The sequence below is a fragment of the Piliocolobus tephrosceles genome, chromosome 9, assembly GCF_002776525.5.
Source record: "Piliocolobus tephrosceles isolate RC106 chromosome 9, ASM277652v3, whole genome shotgun sequence".
Lineage (NCBI taxonomy): Eukaryota > Metazoa > Chordata > Mammalia > Primates > Cercopithecidae > Piliocolobus > Piliocolobus tephrosceles.
Genome location: NC_045442.1, coordinates 40756532 through 40779865, shown reverse-complemented (window position 1 = coordinate 40779865; position 23334 = coordinate 40756532). Strand labels below are relative to the sequence as shown.

General features: G+C 35.3%; 1 protein-coding gene across 5 annotated transcripts in view; it reads left to right on the top strand.

The window, feature by feature from the left end:
• The window catches only part of EXOC6 (exocyst complex component 6), a 218203-nt gene that overhangs the window by 76408 nt on the left and 118461 nt on the right, over positions 1-23334 (top strand). For all 5 annotated transcript variants that reach the window (XM_023226255.2, XM_023226256.2, XM_023226257.1 and 2 more), the window contains 6 exons: positions 4934-5017; positions 10688-10734; positions 10856-10976; positions 12592-12663; positions 17129-17226; positions 21441-21546. In XM_023226255.2, coding sequence (XP_023082023.1) covers positions 4934-5017; positions 10688-10734; positions 10856-10976; positions 12592-12663; positions 17129-17226; positions 21441-21546 — 528 coding nt within the window. The remainder of the gene's footprint in view (positions 1-4933; positions 5018-10687; positions 10735-10855; positions 10977-12591; positions 12664-17128; positions 17227-21440; positions 21547-23334) is intronic.

Genomic DNA, 23334 nt, shown 5'->3' with positions numbered 1-23334 from the left:
CTCCTGACCTCGTGATCCGCCCGTCTTGGCCTCCCAAAGTGCTGGGATTACAGGCTTGAGCCACCGCGCCCAGCCCAATAAACTTTCATTAGCATGATAACTTCTGGCTGGTATTTATGACCAAAAATTATTTGGTAAAGCTAATTTCTTTCTTTTTTTGAGGCAGAGTCTCGCTGTGTTGCCCAGGCTGGAATGCAGTGGCGCGATCTTGGCTTACTGCAACCTTTGCCTCCTGGGTTCAAGCGATTCTACTGCCTTAGCCTCTCAAGTAGCTGGAATTACAGGCACCTACCACCAAGCCTCACTAATTTTTGTATTTTTGGTAGAGACGGGGTTTCTCCATGTTGGCTAACCTGGTCTCGAACTCCTAACCTCAGGTGATCTGCCCACCTCGGCCTCCCAAAGTGCTGGAATTACAGGCATGAGCCACTGTGGCCAGCCACTAATTTCTTAGTATTATTACAAGTCGTTCTCCTTCTACTCATTATTCCAGTTCTCCCATTTCCCAGCATTATAGCATTGGGAAAATTACTTCTCTTATTTGAGTTCCTCATTTGCAAAATATGGTTAACAATTTGTAAGGCTGTGTTGGGTATTAGAGTCAATATAAATGATAAAAGTGCTTGGTATAGGACCCGGTATAAAATAGCAGGCAGTAAATGTTAAAGTGGTTATTATAAAAGGGTTACATTAATATGTATGATTTCAAGGACTGTTGACTATAAGTCTATTTTAGCCAAAAAAGCTCTATGTCCAAAATCCTAAGGTATCCTACTCTATTTGATAAAATATGAGTATTCCACGAAAGGAAAATAGGTATAATGTCAAAATAAGGGATTCTTGTGCTACACACAATATTCACAATATAGCTTGTTGTAGCTTATTATTTTTCAGACTTTGAGAAGTCCTAAGAGCTTATCTGACTTTTCTTAGCTGGCTGTGTCCTAAACTTTGAGTTTAGGGATCATTTTTCTTAGAATACTGAATATTGAATGAGTTAATTTCCTAATTATCTGATGAATACTGAATATAGTGTGCAAATTGCTGCCCTAGGAGTTTTTAAGGGTATATGAAGGCTTTCCAAGGGGCCCTGGGCTAGAAACTTTAGGGAAATAAATTTTAGGCCCATAGCTTTCTTTCTAAAAATGATCTGTTTGCGAACCCCAACCTGTCTTCACAATAGTTCTTCTCTTACTATTGGTGCTCTGCTCAGATTCTTTTGGGTCCCTTTTCACCTAGAAGCTACCCCACATCAGATTACCAGGGTTGAGATAAATCAGTTATGGTTTGTGGATGTGGTGTTTGAAAGCCTAGATTCCTTGCCTAGATTAGGACAACACTGAGATATAACTTATGCTCTAAAGTTGCAGTGTGGAATCAGGCACCCAATTTTTTGCCTGAGATGGTACCCTTGGTTGGTTTCTTCTTGTTCCTTTTACTTTCTTCACTTCTTGAAAGGTTTCCTTCTTAAACATTTTTTTAGTTTATCATTGATCTCAGATTCTGTTTCTAGGACAGCTACCTAAGATACTGACCATATTAGTTATCAATTGCTGAATAACACACTGCCTTAAAACAACAAACATTATTATTTCACAGGGTTAGCAGTCAGGGAGTGGCTTAGCTAGGTGGTTCTGGCTACAGGTCTCTTACGAGATTCTAGTCAAGATGTCAGTGAGGACTGCTGTCATCTGAAGACTTAACAGGGACTGGAGGATTTGCCTCTATGATGGCTGTTGGTGGAAGGCCTCAGTTCCTTGCCACGTGGGGTGTCTACCAGGCCGCTTGAAAGTCCTCATGACATGGCAGCTGGCTTCCCCCAGAGGGAGTCATCCAGGAGATGGAAGCCATAATTCCTTTCATAACACAATCTCAGAAGTGACATACCATTACTTCTGCTTTATCCTGTTCGTCACATAGATTAACTCAGGTGCATTGTGGGAGAGGACCACACAAAGGTATGAGTACCGTGAGGTGGGGATCGTTGGAGGCCATTTTGAAGGCTACCACGTTTACTTTATAAATGAAAATCATACGCTTCACTGATACTCAGTATTACCATGGTGCATTGTCTTGAGATGTAAAAACTTCCAGGGTGCCAAATAAAGGAGAAGTCTCCTTTAATTGTTAATCAAGGAACTGTATTAAGAGTTCCTTCCTTTCCATTTTTGCACAAATTTCTGTTAAGGGTAAAATCATGTTAGAAACAGTATATTTTGTCCTGTGGTAGGATATTCTGAATTTAGATCTTAGTAGGGAGTAATGACATAAGTAGGAATAACGATAGTTTCCTTTTAATGACCTATTCTTTTTCCCCTTAGCTATTGACAACAAGTATATTGCTTTTAACAGAGTGTCCCTGTGAGAGTACAGCAAAGAGAACACAGAGAATTTTGAATGCTAAAGCTATGTCCTATGTGTTTAAATGTAAACAATGATTTTTGGCTAATCTTAATACTCTTCCTTAGGATGTATCATTTGCTGTAAAGAAAAACACCTTTTTTTTTTTTTTTTTTTTTTTTTTGAGACAGAGTCTCGCTCTGTCGCCCGGGCTGGAGTGCAGTGGCTGGATCTCAGCTCACTGCAAGCTTCGCCTCCCGGGTTTACGCCATTCTCCTGCCTCAGCCTCCCGTAGCTGGGACTACAGGCACCCGCCACCTTGCCCGGCTAGTTTTTTGTATTTTTTAGTAGAGACGGGGTTTCACAGTGTTAGCCAGGATGGTCTCGATCTCCTGACCTCGTGATCCGCCCGTCTCGGCCTCCCAAAGTGCTGGGATTACACTGGCTAACCAGTGTAATAAGGTTACACTGGCTAACCTTATTTTTTCATATTCATGTACATTATGATTCATTGAAGAGGGTAAAGCTGTTTAGCTATCATAAGTCTAAGTCCAATTGTTTAATGTTTTCTAATTCATATTTAGAGTAAACCCTGGCTATTCATTTTTAGCAGCATATACTATTCTCTTTTGTTAAACACCGAGAAAAAGCATGATCATATCTAATGAAATTAATGGAGTTATGCCTGATTTTATTGTTTGATTTATTGATTAGTAGGAGTGCATTTTATTTATGTATTTTTATTTATTTTAGCAACTTTAGTTTTTAGTTATGTGGATGAATTGTATAGTAATGAAGTCTAGGCTTTTAGTGTACTTGTCACCTGAATAGTGTACATTGTACCCAATAGGTGATTTTTTTCATCCTTCACCCCACTTCTGAATCTCCAGTGTTCATTATAGCACCCCACATGCTCCTGTATACCCATAGCTTAGCTCTCACTGATAACTGAAAGCATGCAGTATTTGGTTTTCTGTTCCTGAGTTCCTGCACTTAGGATAATGGTCTCTAGTTCCATGCAAGTTGCTCCAAAAAACATTATTTTATTCTTTTTTATATTCCTGATTTTTATACTTGGTTGTATTTAATTATTTCCAAAAGTTGAACAACAGAGTTTTATATATGTCCACATGTTAATGGAAAGCATGTAGTATTGTTTATTATGCTCCTTACTTCATAAAAGCTTAGAATTTCAGGTGTATATTACATTGCATTATTGTAAATTAAGTAATGACAAAGAGAGTAACTAATGAGAAACTGATTTATTATCTTGATTTTAAGGTGTGTGAATGCACAAAACAATCACACTGGGTTTAAATAATATTGGCTGCTTTTTGTAATCCCATAATTTTTTTTTTTTTTTCTCTAAGACAGAGTCTCACTCTGTTGCCCAGGCTGGAGTGCAGTGGTGTGATCTTGGCTCACTGCATCCTCTGCCTCTCAGGTTCAAGCAATTATCATGCCACAGTCTCCCAAGTAGCTGGGATTACTGGTGTGTGCTACCACGCATGGCTAGTTTTTGTATTTTTAGACAAAACAGGGTTTCACCATGTTGACCAGGTTGGTCTCAAACTCCTGGCCTCAAGTGATCTGTCCTCCTCGGCCTCCCAAAGTGCTGGGATTACAGGCATGAGCCAATGCGACTGGCATTGGTGAAATTATGGTGTAAACCCATAATTTCTCAGTGTTTTTCATGATGTAATTTTTTTTTAAGAGATGGGGTCTCGCTTTTGTCTAGCCTGGAGTGCAGTGGTGAGATCATAGCTCACTGCCACTTTGAATTCCTGGGTTCAAGTGATCCTCTGGCCTCAGCCACCTGAGTAGATGGGACTACAGGTGCATGCCACTATGCCTGGCTAATTTAAAAAAAAAATTTTTTTTTTTTGGAGAGACACCTTGACATGTTGCCCAGGCTGATCATGAACTCCTGGCCTCGAGCAATCCTCTGATTTCAGCCTCATCTTTACTTTTTTTGAAGTGAAACTTGGAGTCAGACTTTTCCGGAGAGACACTAAGTACAATTTGACTTACTAGTTTGATGATGAGTACTGGCTTTGCTAATTAGATTTTAGGTTTTAGGGTGGACTTTTTTTTAAAAAATGCCAAATGCCCTAAGTCTGCAGGTCAGAATTTGAACCAGAAAGTATATTATTAATGGGGGAAAAAAGTCTCATTCATTCTGTTAAGATATTTATTTCCAATAAAAATGTACTTTTGGGTTTACTCATTATCAAAATATATGATATAGTTAGGCCATTTGCATCAGTTAAGTACTGATTATGATAATTTCACCCCAAGGAAGAAAACCCACTATGACACCTAAAGCCTTATAATCTCAAAGATAAAAGTAAAACATACCATATTAGACAGTGTTTTTTAAAATTAAGTTAGAATGTATATATTTTATATTTTTTTAAATATGGGGTTTCATGGTGAAAAGGAATCTGAGGAGAAAAGAAAAATGAAAAAAAAAAAAAAAAGATAAAAAGAGATGAGGTCTCACTCTGTTGCCCCAGCAGAAGTAAAGAAGTATCTGTTTTAGTTGTGTGTGTGTGTATGTGTATTTTTCATTACTCTGCTGATTTTATTTTAGGGTGATGAGGAAACATTTGAAAACTATTATCGAAAACAAAGAAAGAAACAAGCAAGACTGGTATTGCAACCCCAGTCGAATATGGTAAGTATGGGATATTTTGAATTGGTTATGTTGTCACTCTTTATCCCCTTATCCTGTTTTAATTTCTTTAGAGCATGTATCACTATTCATTCAACTACAAATATTTATTGAACACCTACCATTTCCAAACATTGGTTTAAGTGCTAAGGGTACAACAGTGAACCAAACAGAAAAGTCCCTTTTCTCATGAACTTACATTCTATTAGAAAAGATAGATAGCGAATTAAAAAAAAAAAAAAAAAAAGACCAACAAATATGTAAAATATCAGGGAATGATAATTAGTTTCTGACAATATAGTGGATTATGTACCTTGATTAATTGTCCCACTGAAAAGACAACTGAAGATGCTAGATAGACATTTAAAACAAACAAACAAAAAGACCAGAAACTAAGTGAATAAAGAACTGTTCTATATATTGGTTGTGGTGATAGTTAGTAGATGTGTTTGTAAAACTCGTAGAAACTGAATATTAAAGAGTATTATTGTATGTGACTTATACCTCAATACATCTGACTGTAAAACAATCAAAACAGTAAAACCCAAATGAAGGCAGAAATGCAGATAGGTTTAATGAAACATTGAATATAGCTTTTATCCTAGGAGCATCTGGTGAGTAGGAAAGCATGAATTTTGAGGACATTGGGTACCGAGGGCTAAGGCCAGAGCCCACCCAAAGTAGGTGTCTAGTAAGAGTTTGTCTCCCTTGTAAAGCTGAGACTCCAGAGGATTTAAAGCCCCATTATTAGGATGAGCTAGAGATAAAGCCATCTAAAAATCCTTCTGTTCCCTCTGGCAAATACTGTAAGGAAAATTACCTATCTCAAATCTTAGTGCTGAGTGAACGAGAGAAAAAAATCCCTCTGAGAATTCATAACAAGCAGTTTGTTACTACTTGTGTTTGCAACCCAAATTCATCATATTTGGATAGTCAAAGACATCTCAAGCTCAACTTTTAAAGTATTTTCATCCTGATACTATCTCCAGGTGCCTGGCAGAAGCAAATACAGATATGTGCACCTTCTTTCCAGAGTTAAAATGAGCAATTCACAGTCAGAAATAATTACCAAATGAGTGAGAATCATAAGAAACATTAGCAACAAAAATAGATTCTAAAAGACTTGATATTTGAATTATTAGCCATGGAGTATATAATAGTGCTACTTAGTATATTTAAAGAAATAAAAGCCAAGCTTGCTAATATAAATAGGGAACAGAAACTATAAAGGATGACCAAATAGATGTGAAGAAATATCAGGTAGAATATCTAGAAATTAAATAGATATTAACTGAAGTTAAAAATATTATGAATAGGTTTAACAGTTGATGAATTCTCTCTTAGTTAATCTGAAGAAACTATATGGAAGTAAGCATCACAAAGAGACAGAAGGAAAAATTACAGAAGTGAGATATGAGGGATACAGAGAAGTCTAACATATATCTAATTGGAGTTTCAGAAAGAGGATAGAGCAAATGAGACTGAAGAATATTTGATGCCATATGGCTAAGAATTTTCTGGGACAAATGAGAAATAGTCAAGCCCAAGGAATCCCAGATACCTTAAATAGAAAGAAATACAGTCTTAGAAACCTTATAATTAAATTGCAGAACACCAAAGTTAAAGAGGAATAGAAGAGCTGAAAACTTATCAGCTATCTTGATCTGACTAACATTTATTGAATACTCCACCCCAGATGGAAGAATGCACATGCTTTACATGTGCACATGGAAGGTTCACCAATATCATATTCTGGGCCATGAAACAAACATCAACAAATATAAAAAGCTGGGCCGGGTGCAGTGGCTCATGCCTGTAATCCCAGCACTTTGGGAGGCTGAGGCAGGTGGATCACCTAAGGGGATTTGAGACCAGCCTGGCCAACATGGTGAAACCCCATCTCTACTAAAAATACAAAAATTATTCAGGCATAGTGGCAGGTGCCTGTAATCTCAGCTGCTCAGGAGGCTGAGGCAGGAGAATTGCTTGAACCCGGGAGGTGGAGGTTGCGGTGAACTGACATTGCATCATTGCACTCCAGCCTGGGCGACAAGAGTGTGACTCTGTTTCAAATAATAATAATAATAATAATAATAAATAGAAAAAGCTTGAAATCATACAAAGTCTGTCTTCTGACTGCAAGAGAATTAAATGATCGATACGCAAAAAATGAATATTGACTTACCTCTTTCAACAATTCAAGTGGATCATGGACCTAAATGTGAGAGCTAAAATTGTAAACTTTTAGAAGAAAACAAAGGATAAAATCTTTATTACCTTGGGTTCTACGATATTCTACAGTGTATTTACAGTGTTTTTCTATGTGAGATACATAAAGCATGAGCCATAAGAGAAAAAAAGTAGATGATTTGAACATCAAAATCTAAAACTTTGGGTTTTCAAAAGATGTTGTTAAAAAAATGAAAAGGCTGGCTCATGCCTGTAATCCCAGCACTTTGGGAGGCCAAGGCGGGCATATCATGAGGTGAAGAGATCAAGAGCATCCTGGCAAACATGGTGAAACCCCATCTCTACTAAAAATACAAAAATCAGCTGGGCATGGTGGCGTGCGCCTGTAGTCCCAGCTACTAGAGAGGCTGAGGTAGGAGAACCACTTGAACCTGGGAGGCTGAGGTTGCAGTGAGCCCAGTTCGTGCCACTGCACTCCAGCCTGGCGACAGAGCAAGACTCCATCTCGGGGAGTGGGTGGGGGGAAGGAAAGGAAAAGGCAAGATACAGACTTGGAGAAAATATTTGCAGAACTCATGTCTATAAAGGGTCTTTATCCAGAATATGTAAAGAATTACTTTACATTATTACTTTACAGTTATACAACTGAGTAATTGAAGACAGATAAACCAGTTTTAAAAATGGACAAAAGATTTGAATAGACATTTTACCGAAGATATACTGATGGCAAATAAGCAATGAAAAGATGTTCAGTATAATTTTTTCATCAGGGAAATGCAAATTAAAATCACAATAAGATACCACTACATACTTACTAGAATGACTAAAATTGAAAGGATTGATAATAGCAAGTGCTGGTGAGGATATGAATCCAGTGGAACTCTCATGCACTTCTAATAGATATAAAATTATACTGCCACTTTGGAAAATGGTTTGGCAATTTGTTACAATGTTAAGCATACTCTCCTATGACCTAGCAGTCCTGCTCCTAGGTATTTATCCATGAGAAATGAAAATGCGTCTTTATACGGTGGCTCATATGTGAATGTTTGTAGTAGCTTTATTATAAATGCCCAAAACTAGAGACATCTGAATGTCTGTTAACTAGTGAATAAATTGTGGTACATCCATGTGTATAAACAAATTATTGTATGTTTTATGTAATGAAACTACTGGGCACTAAACGGGAATTGATACATGCGGTGATATGGATGAATGTCAAAAGTATTATTCTAAGTGAAAAAATTCATATACAATAAAGTTATATACCATATGAGTTGTGCTATATGACATTTTTGAAAAGACAAAACTCTAGGACAGAATGGGATCAGTGGTGGCCAAGGCCTATGGGTTCGGCAGGGTAATTCTCTACAAAAGGGCAGGAGGGAACTTTCTGAGATGGATATGTTGTATACTTTGATTTTTCTGGTGGTTACACAACTGTCTACATTTGTCAAAACTCGGTGAATTCTACATGTAAAAAAGGGCTAATTTTATTATATGTAAATTATACCTCAATAAAGTTAACTTTAGAAACAAACATAAACAGAAAATCTTAAAAGTACCCAAAGAGAAAAGAGGTTATTTTCAAGTAAACAAAACAATAAAATATTTTCAATTCTGAAAAAAGTAACTGTCAACTTAGGATTCTATATCGAGTGAAACAAGGGCAGAGATAGACATTTTCAGACGAAGAAGAGCAGAGTCGGCCACTAAGATGCACTTACTAAGGACATTCTATGGATATGCTTCAAACGAAAGGAATGTGATGCCAAATGGAAGATGTGAGATGCAAGAAGGAATGAATAGCAAAAAAAGTATAAATATTTAGGTAAATCTAAGATGACTGTAGGAAAAATATAAAATGGACATTAAAACAGCATAGAATTTTAATTTGTGCAGCAGCAATAAGAAAAAAAAAGATAGAATTAAAATACACAACAATAACATAAACATCAGAATGAGATGGAAGTTAATGAAATTAAACTATCCTACAGTCTAAAGCGTCCAGCAGAAGAGTAAAAACATTGAGTAGCTTTAAGAGTTTGGTTACTTAAGGATGTATAATGTGATTTCTAGAGTAACCACTGAAGGAATAGAAACAGGGTATATATACTTTTATATAATACAGGGAGAGCTAGAATGATAAGAATACAATTTTTTGTTCGTGTGCTTTTGAGTTGATAAAAATGGTAATTCTAAACCTGTAAGCACTTGATAACATTGACTCAAAGTATTTAAAGCACAATTGCCACAGCTACAAGGAGAAATAGAAAACCCACAAGTATAATGAGTTTTGTTTTGTTTTGTTTTTTGAGACAGAGTCTCGCTCTGTTGCCCAGTCTGGAGTGCAGTGGTGTGATCTTGGCTCACTGCAAGCTCCGCTTCCCAGGTTCATGCCATTCTCCTGGCTCAGCCTCCTGAGTAGCTGGGACTACAGGCACCTGCCACCACGTCCAGCTAATTTTTTGTATTTTTAGTAGAGACAGGATTTCACCATGTTAGCCAGGATGGTCTCGATCTCCTGACCTCGTGATCCGCCCTCCTCAGCCTCCCAAAGTGCTGGGATTACAGGCGTGAGCCACCGCACCTGCCCAGCGAGTTTTAAAATATGTGTCAGTGTATTCTAAATCAAGTAGACATAACATCAGTAAGAATACAAAACATGCTTAATAGGCTTCATCTAATGGAATATATAGAATCCTATTTCAACAACTGTAGGAACATATTCTTTTCAAGCACACATGGACCGTTATTAAAAATTTGACTACATACTATGTATGCTATAAAGCAAGTATCAGGAAATATCAAGCATTTGGTGTCATGTAGACTATATTTTCCAGTCACAGTATTTCTAAGCTAAAATGTATTAACAATCCTCATCCCAAAACACCTGAAAAAAAACCCAGATGTTTGAAAATTTGATCACATTTATGAAATTTGCAAAACATAACCTTTGAACTTAATTGAAATATGAAATATTTCATGTAATAAACTTTATGAATGAAAGTCAAATGATCAAATATTTTTCTATATGCCTTTTGTTAAAATTACAAACAATAGGCAATCATAAAACCATAACAGGTTTTGGCAGAATTTATAATCTGATTACTATTTGAAAAATATTTTGGCAGCCGTATAGAGAATAGACTGTAGAGGACAGGCTGGGAGTTGGGGAGATTATGAAGGAGGATGGTATAATAAATGGTCAAAGTAGAGGTGATGACAGCTTTGACTAGTCTGCTGAGAAGGGGGTTCTGAAATCATATTTCCTTTTTAATTTGTTTATCTCCTTTCGAATGTACATTCCATGAGAGTAAGGACTTTTTGTTATTTACAAATATATCACTGGTACCTAAAAATGTGTGTGGCATATAGTAGGCTCTCAATAAATATTTGTTAATGAAGTTGTAGTGACTTGGAACTTACCTTTATGTTACCGGTATTTATTGGTTTAAATTGATTTTTATTTTTCATTTTAAGCATGAAACAGTTGATGGCTATAGAAGATATTTCACTCAAATTGTAGGGTATGTATCTAATATGGAAATAACTATTATTAATTTTATATTATGTTAAATGCCAGAAATACTTATTTTTTATTTGGGTTTTTTTTTTTTTAACATGTGCTTTGGTAATTACTGTTTTTAGGTTCTTTGTGGTAGAAGATCACATTTTACATGTGACCCAAGGATTAGTAACCAGAGCATACACTGATGAACTTTGGAACATGGCCCTCTCAAAGATAATTGCTGTCCTTAGAGCTCATTCAGTAAGTCAGACATTTACATTACTAAAATTTTAATTCAGTTACTTCAAGAACTTCTGAGCTGCATAATGTCAGAGGAAAACTGTATCTTCATCTTTCTGCATTGTTTTAGTAGTTGCTCAGATTTGGAAGTAGTAATGTCAGGCTTTTGTTTGGTAATCTCAGGCTTTTATATATATATAAAGTATTTTATAAGTATTATATACAATTTTTTGTTTGTGTGCTTTTGAGTTGATAAAAATGGTAATTCTAAACCTGTAAGCACTTGATAACATTGACTCAAAGTCAATATGATATAAAATATATTATAAATATATTTTATATAAAATATAAAATAAAATATAAAATATATATTATATATATAATACAATATATTTATATTATATATAAATATATAATACTTTTTATATTTTATATTGTATACAATATAAAATAAAATACTTTTATTCTGGCATTATAGAAAATGAAGAATTAAGCAGGTCTTATTAGTCTCAACTGACCTCTTAATTAGATCACTGAAAAGCACCGTGAAGAAAATGTTTTTAATTATCATTTCAATTCTTTGTTTCTAAAATGAACTCTACCATTAAAACTCAATAGAACTTGTTCTTCGGTGTTTGCAATTTACAGTAATACACTATAATAATGAATTTCTTTAAAATTTGCAATTTTCAAAATTTCAACTCATTTGAAATATTGAACCTTTGTGTAATGAGAGGTTTTTATAGGTGAAAATTAAATGATGAACTATTTTCCTAATGCCTTTTCTGGAAATAACAAATATGTTAGTGTTATAAAGACAATACTTAGTATAGGCCTTTTTAAAAGATAGTAGTTTTACCTTTCTTACTATTTAAAATTTTGTCTATTTATAATTTTATAATTCATTGAGATTTTAAAAATATTGAAGAAAGATTGTTAGCTTATATGATATTAAGATTATAAATAAGCTACATTTTTGTTTATCAGGAATGTAGATTCTTGATATACTATCCAACGAACTACAACTTTTCCCAGCGTATTAATAAGGAACAATACACTTTATCATGGTCAATATTCAGATCAGCTCTGAGTATAAAAAATTAAAGTATGTTTCCTGTTAATTCCATGATACCAAATATGAAGTCGTATTAGATACAACATTTCACTTTCAAAATCTTATTAAATGCTATGAAAGGGACAGAGTAAATCTCACTGTCCCTTTGAAATTAATAATTGTCTTTTGGTTAATTACTAAGAAAATAATGAAATTGTAATTCTTATATTGGAAAAAGTAATACGTAGTGTCTCTTTTATAAGATGGAAAATAAGTAAATAGATGAAATGTGAAAATACATAGTCTCTATATAAACCTTTTTCGGTTTAAATAACTAGTTCCTTAAAATCTAAAGACTTTTGAAACATAAACATCATAAGTATCATATTATGATCTCCCTCTAAAAGTTTATACTGAATAGAGAAGGTCAGTTGTGGATCTAACCAACCAAGATTTTAAACTTATTATAAGTCTGGCAGATTAAAAGAAACATTATCAAGTTCTTATTTCTTAGTTTTTAATCATATGACTCTGGTTTGTTGTTTTCGGTGTTTTGTTTTGTTTGTGTGTTTCCACCCTCAGTCCTATTGCACTGATCCTGATCTTGTTCTGGAGCTGAAGAATCTTATTGTAATATTTGCAGATACTTTACAGGTAGGTGATAACCTAACAATTAATGGTTATTCTGATCACTTAAAAACATACAAAATATAGGCTATACTCATTTATGTTGTTGTAGATTAGTGACAGTAAATTAGTAGTAATAAATGTTTACCTACGTATTGGTATTCTGCTATTACCCAGAACTATTCATGCTACTTCCTTTTCAGTTATGAAGCTTAGACAGAGCTCAGGGATGCTACTATCTTTTAAAATATTGATCATTCAGTTGGAATAAAGTATTTTTACAGTTAAAAAAAAAAAGAATACAGAGTATAATGGAAATAACCCTGAACTAGAAATTAGAAGATATAAATTCTGCCTTAGGGCAGTGAGAAATGGGTTCTAGAATCACATAGACCCAGAGTTTCTGTTCTGCCTGTGCTGTTGACTAATTGTATGCCTGCAGGTTCATTAAGCTTTAGATCCTTATTTGTGAAAATGGTTTTATTACTAATTTCAGAATTGTTTTTAGTTTTAAATATGATACTTTGTATGAAAACACATGATTTGAAAACTGTGTTCATATTCTTCCTGGTTTCTGGTTTTCCATGTGTTCTGTGAGCAAATCACTTTACTTTTTTGAATTGTTTTTTTCTTTTTAAAAATAAGGAGGATTGTTTGAACCCAGGAGGTGGAGGTTGCCGTGAGCCAATATTGCGCCACTGCACTCTACTGTGCAACAGAGCGAGACTCCATCTCAAAACAAACAAACAAACAAAAAACACGAAAGAAACAAAAAAATAACATTAAAACTAAATTATTTCAAAACTCAGTGTTTTTGCGATTTTCAGTATCAAAGTTTTGAGATTTCTAGCTTGTCCTTCCTCCTTGATCACAGATAATAAAGAATTGATTGCGTTTTCTTTTCCTGTGTAAATTTACGGGATTTTTATGGTTAGAAGTAACTTTTCATGAAGTACAGACTAACATTTTCCAAAGTGTGATGAGCTGTTACTTAAAAAAAGTGTCCTGTGGTCCAAAAGTAAAACATATTTCTCTACTGAAAACTTTTCTGAGAGCAAATTCATACCCATAAGTTCCCAAAAGGAAGATGATTATGCAGCATTTTCCCAATATATTTGACCCTTAAATCTTTTTCCCCTTTAGAACATCTTTTAGATCTGGAACTTTATATAATATGCTTTGGGAAATCCTGATTTAAACTATTTGCTTTATCACAAGAGTCTTTGCCTCTTAGAATTATAGTTTTCTACTTTATTCTTAAACCTAAAGAGAAGATTCCACAAGCTCCTTTAGTAAATTGTTTTATTACTCATGTCTGTTATATATTAATTTGTATGGCTTATATTGTGACAGTGGAATAATGTGGGATTTTTTGTTGTTGTTTTCATAAATTTTGTGATGACTGTATAATATTGATCTCACTGCAGTAAAACTTTTAGTAAGTTTTATTTGGGGCTGTCCAAATTTTGGGCACCCATTTCTAAGTAGCTTGAGATATTAGGTTGGTGCAAAAGTAATTGTGATTTTCGCCATGGAGAGTAAAAGTAACAGTAATTTTGGATAGTAATTTTGCTGTACTTAATGACTTAAAGCACTTTTATTCAAAGTGTGGTCTGGGGACCACTGGTCTGCAAACTGTTTATTGTTAGTCTGCAAATTATCTCTTAGATCCATAACAAAAAGGAGCTTTCCTCGGAATGTAAGTTAACTATATCCCTAAGTACAAAGTTTAGTGCAATTGGCATCTTGCTACAAGCAAGACTTTTTTCAATATAAGTAGCAGCATCAATTTGTATTCTGGTACAAACTCCTTATTTCTTTGTAGACTGTAATAAATAGTTATTGGACTGGACTTTGAGTACAGCTGAATGTACAGTATTTGATATGGTACCAAGGAATTCTCCAGAGAATCAAAGGAAAGTCAAAGATAGTATTTAGGTAATATTGGCACTGTAAAAGCAACAATGATAGTTACATAAACCCTTGCAAGGATACCTTTCTCATATTTTTGCTTTGAAATATGACTGGAGAAGTCAACCACTCCTTCCTACTTTTTCAGTTTCTGCAGTATTTTCATTTCACTGAAAGCTGACAGGTTCAGTATTTGATCCATCTTATACTGAATTAATGATTGCTGGCTTTTAAATTTATAACTATTAATTGAAGAACTGGTAAGTGTCTTTTCATGAAAACTAATTAAAGAATGTTATATAATATTTAGATTTTTAAACTGGCCCTTGCCACCCGAAGGAAATCTTGCTTTTTAAAATGCCAGTATTTTATCATCTAAAACAAAACTGACTAAACAATAAAGTAAAAAAAGTAATACCAGCATATTTATATTCCTTACTACCTATTAGGCAAATAACAAGTAAACATTTATTGATTCCTTTATTAACATTTTTTGAGTACCCAATACATGTTAGCAGACTAGTTGATGTATAAAATAGTAGAGACATAGAAGTCAGTAAGACAGTAGGGACGTAAAAGTCCTTGGCTTCAAGAAATTGCCAGTTTAGTTGTAAACAAATAAAATGCTTAATAAGACATCCTAATGCAGCAAGCAATATGTTGTTAGCTTTGGGCCTGCAGAAGATGGAATGACTAACTTAGATTCTAGGAGTTGAAGAAGGCTATACAGACAGTTGAAACTTGAGCTGGGATTTGAAGGTGAGTTCAGCAAATAGATAAGAAGGAAAGGGTATTAATGGAAGAAAAAATAGCATGTGTAAACTATAGATAAAAGCATGGTGTGGTGAAAGTGAAATGGAGCAGCTTGATGGTATTAGAAACTGTAGAATATAGGTGTGAACAAGGAAGGGCAAATAGTGGTGATGAAACTGACCCAGATTATGGGACGTCTTGTGGGACTTTAGTAAGCATTTTGTAGTTTTTAGGCAGGGGAATGGCACAATCAGATTTATACTTTTGAATGGTAATTTTGAGAATCTGGGAAATAGATTGAGAGAGAGATGGTTGAAAGTTTAGGAAGCTTTTACAATGGTCTAGGTAAGAGATATTAAGGACCTGTGATAAAGCAGTGGCACTAAGAATATTTTTGGAAGAAAGATGGGTAGATAATGGAGAATGAAAGATTTGATTTATAAAAGAGGTAAAATCAGAAGAAATTGGTGACTACTTTGTGTGTGTGTGTATGTGTGTGTGGTGGGGGTAGGGTGTTTAGGTGGTTTTCTAGATTCTCTGTTGATAAACTAGGTTGATGATAGCATTATTATTATGGATAGGAAATAAGAGGAACACTTGATTTCACTGGGGAGAGAGGAAGTAGGTTTAATGTACTTGCTGACTGACTGAATGGAGATGAAACAGGTGTTAGAATTAAATATTTGGAATTTAGAGAGGCCTAGCTAGAGATACAGATTTGAAGTAATCATCAGAGGTTGAAATCATTAGACTTGAGATTACCCTAGGGAGCTAGAAGAAACGATTAAAGGATACAGATAGAAGTTACACAAGGAAACTGGAAGGATTGTTCATAGATGTAAAAGGAGAATAAGAAGAGTGATTGGTGTTACAGAATTGAAAGCAGAAGAATTTCAAGAAAGAGATGTCAGGTAGAGTGAGATCATTGAATTTGATATTTAGGAGATAGTGTGTTGTGACATTGTTGAGTAGTTTAAATAAAGGAATAGAAGTGAGAGATTGTAGTACATTTGACTGTGAAGGGAGTGACAGCGGCAGCTGACAGGCTACAGAAAATTGAGGGAGAGCTGTTTTGGTCTCTTGTTTTTCTTGGCTAAAAGATGGAAAACAGTTTAGCATATTTATTTAGCCAAGAGAAAGGTGCCTGTGGAAGTTAAAGACATAATAGAGTAAGAAGTTAACCCATGGAATGGTTTATGTGGAAGGAGATAGGCTCAAGAACAAAGACGGAGAGAGAAACCTTGGAGAGACAAGTGGAGAATTCTGTGAGGTAAGAGAGAATGTTTGGTCCTGATGTGGGTAAGATTTCAATTAGTTTGGAGTCGGGAAAGAATAAAATTTGGAAGTGTGAATGTTTAATGGAAAGATGTAAATTTTCCCAATAGGACAAACTCAGTCTTAAGTTGAAGGTGCAAAAGGAAGCCAGCCTGTCTCAGACAGAATCCATTCCCTTTTCTTCTTGTATCCTATTTAGGCACCACTTCCCAAGACACTGTTATGTAAAAACTTATCTTGAATTTTTTCCTCCAGCTCTGACTTTTAATACTTTTTAAGGCTAACACTGTAATCATTACTGAAAAGAGAAAAATTGGAAAAACCATTCTATTCTCATAAAACTCTTTCTGGACCTCTTTTTTTTTTTTTTTTTTTTTTTTTACCAAATGCAATGTAGTAGAAAGTCAAAATATATCTTTTTATTTTCTTACTTTGAGAATGGCATACAGTGGGATCTAGTGATTCCTTCCAAATGATTCTCTAGTATTCCCAACATTTTTATTGAATATTTTTGTACACTTGTTGATCTGCTTTTTTTTTGTTTGTTTTTTAGGGTTATGGTTTTCCAGTGAACCGACTTTTTGACCTTTTATTTGAAATAAGAGATCAATACAATGAAACACTGCTTAAGAAATGGGCTGGAGTTTTCAGGTTAGTCTAAGTCATGGTGCCTTAATATAATGAATACATTTGTCAAATACTCAAGTGGTTTATTTGCATGTATTAATAAAAATGCTTATAATCATTTTTCTTGTAGTAAAGTACACATAGAATTTACCATCTTAGCCATTTTCAAGTGTATAGTTCAGTGGTGTACATTCACATTGTTGCAACTGTCATCACCATCCATTTCCAGAATGTTTTCCTCTTCCCTAATAGAAACTCTTACTCACTTAACAATAACTGTCCATTTCCCCCTTCCCCCAGCCTCTGGCAACCACCACTCCTGCTTTGTCTCTAAAATTGACTGCTCTAGGTACCTTATGTAAGTGGAATCATATATATTTGTTCTTCTGTGTCTGGATCATTTCACTTAACACAGTGTCTTCAAGGTTCATCCATGTTGTAGCATGTCAGAATTTCTTCCCTTTTTAAGGCTAATATTCCATTGTCTTTATATATCACATTTTGTTTATTGGTTCATCTGTTGATGGACATTTAGGTTCCTTCCACCTTTTGACTATTGTGAATAATGCTGCTGTGAATGTGAGTACAGTATACATATATCTGTTTGAGTCTCTGCTTTCACATCTTTTGGGTTTATACCCAGAAGTGAAATGCTGGATCATATGTAAATATACCTTTAACTTTTTGAGGAACTACCATACTGTTTCCATAGTGGCTGTAACATTTATAATCAGTTTTTAGTTATACTTACTTGTAGTTCTAATATCTGTAATTTTTTCCTAGTAAATGATTAAATACTTACAAGGCTCTAAGTATTCAAAGATATTTTGTATTAGAGACAGAAATTTACAGCTTTTAAATTTTGTTTTGGACAAGTGCTGTTTTTACAAACAACATCACTAGATTAAGAATCTTAAAGAAGCTAAAGAGCAAATTACTTTCGCTTTAACCACTTGTCTGCAGGCCATGGACAAAAGTATTTTAATACCTATATAACTTTTTAGTGACATGAGAAGAGAAATATGCCCCCCCACTTTAATTGCTAAAGGTTTTCCTCCTCCCCTTCTTTCTCTCTCTCTCTCTTTTTGTCTCTTTCTCTCCATCCTTCTCCCTTTCGGGAAGAAAAAGTCAATCTTGAGGTTTTACATCTTGTTTACCCAAAATATGATAGAAGTAATGTGTCAATATTTGATGGTGTTAAAATAAAAGTATGTTAGATGATTTAATACCAGCTTATCACTTATCCCATCAGCTTTCAAAACTATGAAGGTTGACCTTCTAAATACTGTAATAGGAATCTTTGAACAGGGTGAGGTGGCTTATGCCTGTAATCCCAGCACTTTGGGAGGCCAAGATGGAAGGATCACTTGAGGCCAAGAGTTTGAGACCAGCCTGGACAACATAATGAGACCCTGTCTCTACAAATAAAAAAAAAAATTAGCTGGGCATGGTGGTGCACACCTGTAATCCCAGCTACTTGGGAAGTTGAGGCAGGAGGATTACTTGAGCCCAGGTGTTTGAGGCTGCAGTGAGCTATAATCACACCACTGCACTCCAGCCTGCACAATAGGGTAAGACCGTGCTCTTAAAAACAATTTTTTAAAATGCCTGAGTGGCTCATAAGGTGATACATATCTAGTAAAATCAACTAAACAAATCCTTATTTGAGTTTTTTGTATTTACATTCTTCGGGAGTGATATAGGATGCTATCCCAGATGGATAATTGACAGTCCCGATGAGTCATATGTAACTATCAACAATTATTTTTATTAACTGTTTTAAAAATTAAGGTAGCATTTATTGATAAAGATGGTAATCTAGAAAATATATGCTGTGGTACAATGTATAATATGATGTAATATGATGTTTTTATAGTTATAAAATCTTACAGAGTTGATGTTATTTAATTGGCTTCTTCAGAAGGGTGTTTATGTTTTCATAACGTTGATAGATTGTATTGGGCCAGCTATTCTCTCTTACCTACCTTAAGACTTCTAGTAGTAAGATTGTTCCTCAAGACTGGGGAAACCTTGTGGTGTTGTTTTCTCTCTGGGAAGCTAATGGCTTCATTCACATAGAGAGAGGATTAATTTTATCCTCCAGAGTAATAGTAGAGGAGAACAAATGATAGCATGTCAATTTTGATACACAATTTCCAAATATATTTTGACTTCTGTTTTTAATACTCTTCCAGATCATGTTTTTTCCCTATTTTTTTTTTAATTTTTTGAGATGGAGTCTTGCACTGTCACCCAGGCTGGAGTGCACTGGCGTGATCTCGGCTCACTGCAAGCTCTGCCTCTAGGGTTCACGCCATTCTCCTGCCTCAGCCTCCCTAGTAGCTGGGACTACAGGTGCCCACCGCCATGCCTGGCTAATTTTTTGTACTTTTAGTAGTGACGGGGTTTCAGCATGTTAGCCAGGATGGTCTCAATCTCCTGACCTCATGATGCCCCCGCCTTGGCCTCCCAAAGTGCTAGGATTACAGGCGTGAGCCACCATGTCTGGCTACCTAAATTTTTAAGAAGTAGCAGAACTTAAGCTTTGTTTACCTCTGACCCGTATCCTCAAATATTTTATAAATAGTGAATTGACAACCCAACAGTTAAATGGGGGAAAAAGAAAAATTATCAATATTGAGTGATATTCAAAACTTGACTACTTCCATGACCAAAATTTATAACCTGACTACTGTTATAGTTTATCTGTATGCAGCTCTCTCTCACTATATTATGAGCCCTGTTTTATTTTTGTATTATTTTTGGATACATGTGCTTTTATTTAGTTTTTAATTGACAGTAATTGTATAGATTTATGAGGTACAGTTTGATGTTTTGATATATACATTATGGAATGATTAAATCAAGCAAATTAACATATCCATCACCTCACATACTTATTTTTTTCTTTTAGTGGTGCAAATATTTAAAATCTACTGTTAGCAATTTGAAATATATGTTACATTATTATTAACTGTAGTCACCTTTTAGAATAGATCTCAAAAACCTGTTTCCCTGTCTAACTGAAACTGTACTCTTTGACGAACATCTTGGCATCTCCCTACCCTGCCAAGGTGATTGGATGACAATTACATTAGGACAGCCTAAGTTATGCTGTAGCAACAAAAATTCCCCAAATCTCAGTGGATGAACACGTTTTATTCCTCACTCATACAGAAGCCCACAATAAGTTTACTAGTCAGAGATACAAGCTATTTGCATTTGTGATTCTAACTTTTCAACATGTTGTCTTCCTTGTCACCATGGAAAGGAGGTTTGCACAATTGGCTTATAAAGGCTTTAAACTCAAAGCAACACATGTCACTTGCATTCACAGCCCAGTGGCCAAAACTAGTCATATGGCCCTACCTAACTACAAGGGGGTGTACAGGAAAGCACATGGTTATTTGATGAGTAGTAACTGTTTCTGCGTCACCAACTATAAAAGATCCATTTCTAGTCACATTATGAGAGGCTAAACAAATATAACACATTGTTTTGATCTTCAAGAGTTTATAATCTCATTGGGAAAAGAGAAGACACAAGATACACAACTTGAAAATTATTCCTATCAAGAATTATGACAGGAGGTCGGGCACGGTGGCTCATGCCTGTAATCTCAGCACTGTGGGAGGCCGGGGTGGGCAGATCACGAGGTCAGAAGATTGAGACCATCCTGGCTAACATGGCGAAACCTCTTCTTTACTCAAAATACAAAAAATTAGCCTGGCGTAGTGGCATGTGCCTGTAGTCCCAGCTACTTGGGAGGCTGAGGCAGCAGAATCACTTGAACCTGGGAGGCGGAGGTTGCGGTGAGCTGAGATCACACCACTGCACTCCAGCCTGGGTGACAAGCGAGACTTCGTCTCAAAAAAGAAAAAAAAAAAAAATTATGACAGGAATACTTTCCATTACATGGATCCTTTTTTAGTTACAGATAATCAACTTGTTGAGAATGTATCACCTTGAGAATTGTTCTAGATTAGAAAACTAAAGTGCTGAGAGGTTGTAAAACAAACTAGTGGAAAAAGGAGATTGTACCTGAATTTTGGGGGACAAGACTTATTTGTTGTTGGATTTTAGAATTCTGGATGCTTAGGCTGTATCTTCCTATTTGGACCTTTAACTGACAAGTAAAAACTGCTTTTGTAATAGTTGGGGTTTTTTAAGGTATTGTCTTTTAGTACTGTAATAATATGTTTTGTAATGATAAGTTTTTGATTTTCCTTTCCTAACAGGGACATTTTTGAAGAAGATAATTACAGCCCCATCCCTATTGTCAATGAAGAAGAATATAAAATTGTCATCAGCAAATTTCCATTTCAAGATCCAGACCTTGAAAAGGTACAAGCTAGTATTTAATTCAAGTATTTTCTTAAAAATAAATTCGTGGTATTTGTTACTACATAATATTAAATATTAAGCTGAGACTGTAAATAAGAGTGGTTTCTTGGGGGACAATTTGTTGTTGTATTGAGAAAACTATGTTTTGTTAAGTTTTAAAGAGTGTGTTACTACTACTACTACTACTACTACTACTACTACTACTACTACTACTACTGAGATTTTGATGACGTTAAGAAGGGACTTTCCTGGGGATACTAGAAGTAGTTGCCCCAAACGTTAGGTGGATTCCCAGGAGAGGTGTTACTAATGTGGGGTGGATTCCAAATGAAAAATAGATTTATAGTAATCAGGGTATATCCTAGGGAATGAAACAAGAATTTCTTTAAATTGTTTATCACTGTGGAAGATTTTAAAAGAAGTACACTTTTACAAAAAGTTTATCTTGGTTAAATAAGTGATAGGTGAAAGCAATAGCTACCTGTAGATTTCTTCCTGAAGTAGGAATGTATACATTTTTTGAGTCAAGATATCTGAATAAAAGGGTAGAGAAAGTAAGTAGACCAGCCATATAGGAGATTCTTAGAATGCACATGAATCCATGTGTATATGCATATATACGTGCTCCCTTGTACCTATCCAGTATCTTTGGGTAGAATTAGATCTCATTAGAAAAGGATGTCATAGTAACTGTAACTGTCACTTTTGTATTCTCTTTATTCTTGTTTTTTTTCTCCTTCCTCTTCTTTACTATTTTCCCAACTTTTTATAATTCATTACCTTTCTAAATTTTTATTACTTCAGGACGAGCAAGATCAAATTCTGAGTGAATCGTGACTGTAAATTTTTGTTATATTTTTATATATAAACTAAGCATATTATGTGTATTAGTCACTAAATACAGAACCAGGTAATTAAATGGAAAGCTTCTAGATTATAGCTAATGCTGCCATTGCATATACCTGTTAGCTATGTTTTAATACAAGAAGCCAGAATAATTATTCTAATTCTGTATTTTTTGAAAGCCCAGTGAAAGTTGTTCTGTCAAGAAATATCACCAGAATATTCTCCATCTCATGGCTTAGTTTTTTTTTTTTTTTTAGTTACTGGTAATGAGTTTGTTCAGGCTAGTGTCATATAAAGAGCACTAGACTAGGTCTAGATTCATGTGCTAGCTCTGCTTGTGGCTTTTTTTTTTTCTTTGAGATGGAGTTTTGCTCTTGTTGCCCAGGCTGGAGTGCAATGACGCCATCTCAGCTTACTGCAAACTCTGCCTCCTGGGTTCAAGCGATTCTCCTGCCTCAGCCTCCTGAACAGCTGGGATTACAGGCATGCACCACCATGCCCAGCTAATTTTGTAATTTTTTTTAGTAGAGACAAAGGGTTTCACCATGTTGGTCAGGCTGTCCTCAAACTCCTGACCTCAGATGATCTGCCTGCTTCAGCCATACAAAGTGCTGCGATTGGCCGGGCGCGGTGGCTCAAGCCTGTAATCCCAGCACTTTGGGAGGCCGAGACGGGCGGATCACGAGGTCAGGAGATCGAGACCATCCTGGCTAACACGGTGAAACCCCGTCTCTACTAAAAATACAAAAAAACTAGCCGGGCGAGGTGGCGGGCGCCTGTAGTCCCAGCTACTCAGGAGGCTGAGGCAGGAGAATGGCATAAACCCGGGAGGCAGAGCTTGCAGTGAGCTGAGATCCGGCCACTGCACTCCAGTCCGGGCGACAGAGCGAGACTCCGCCTCAAAAAAAAAAAAAAAAAAAAAAAAAAAAAAAAAAAAAAAAA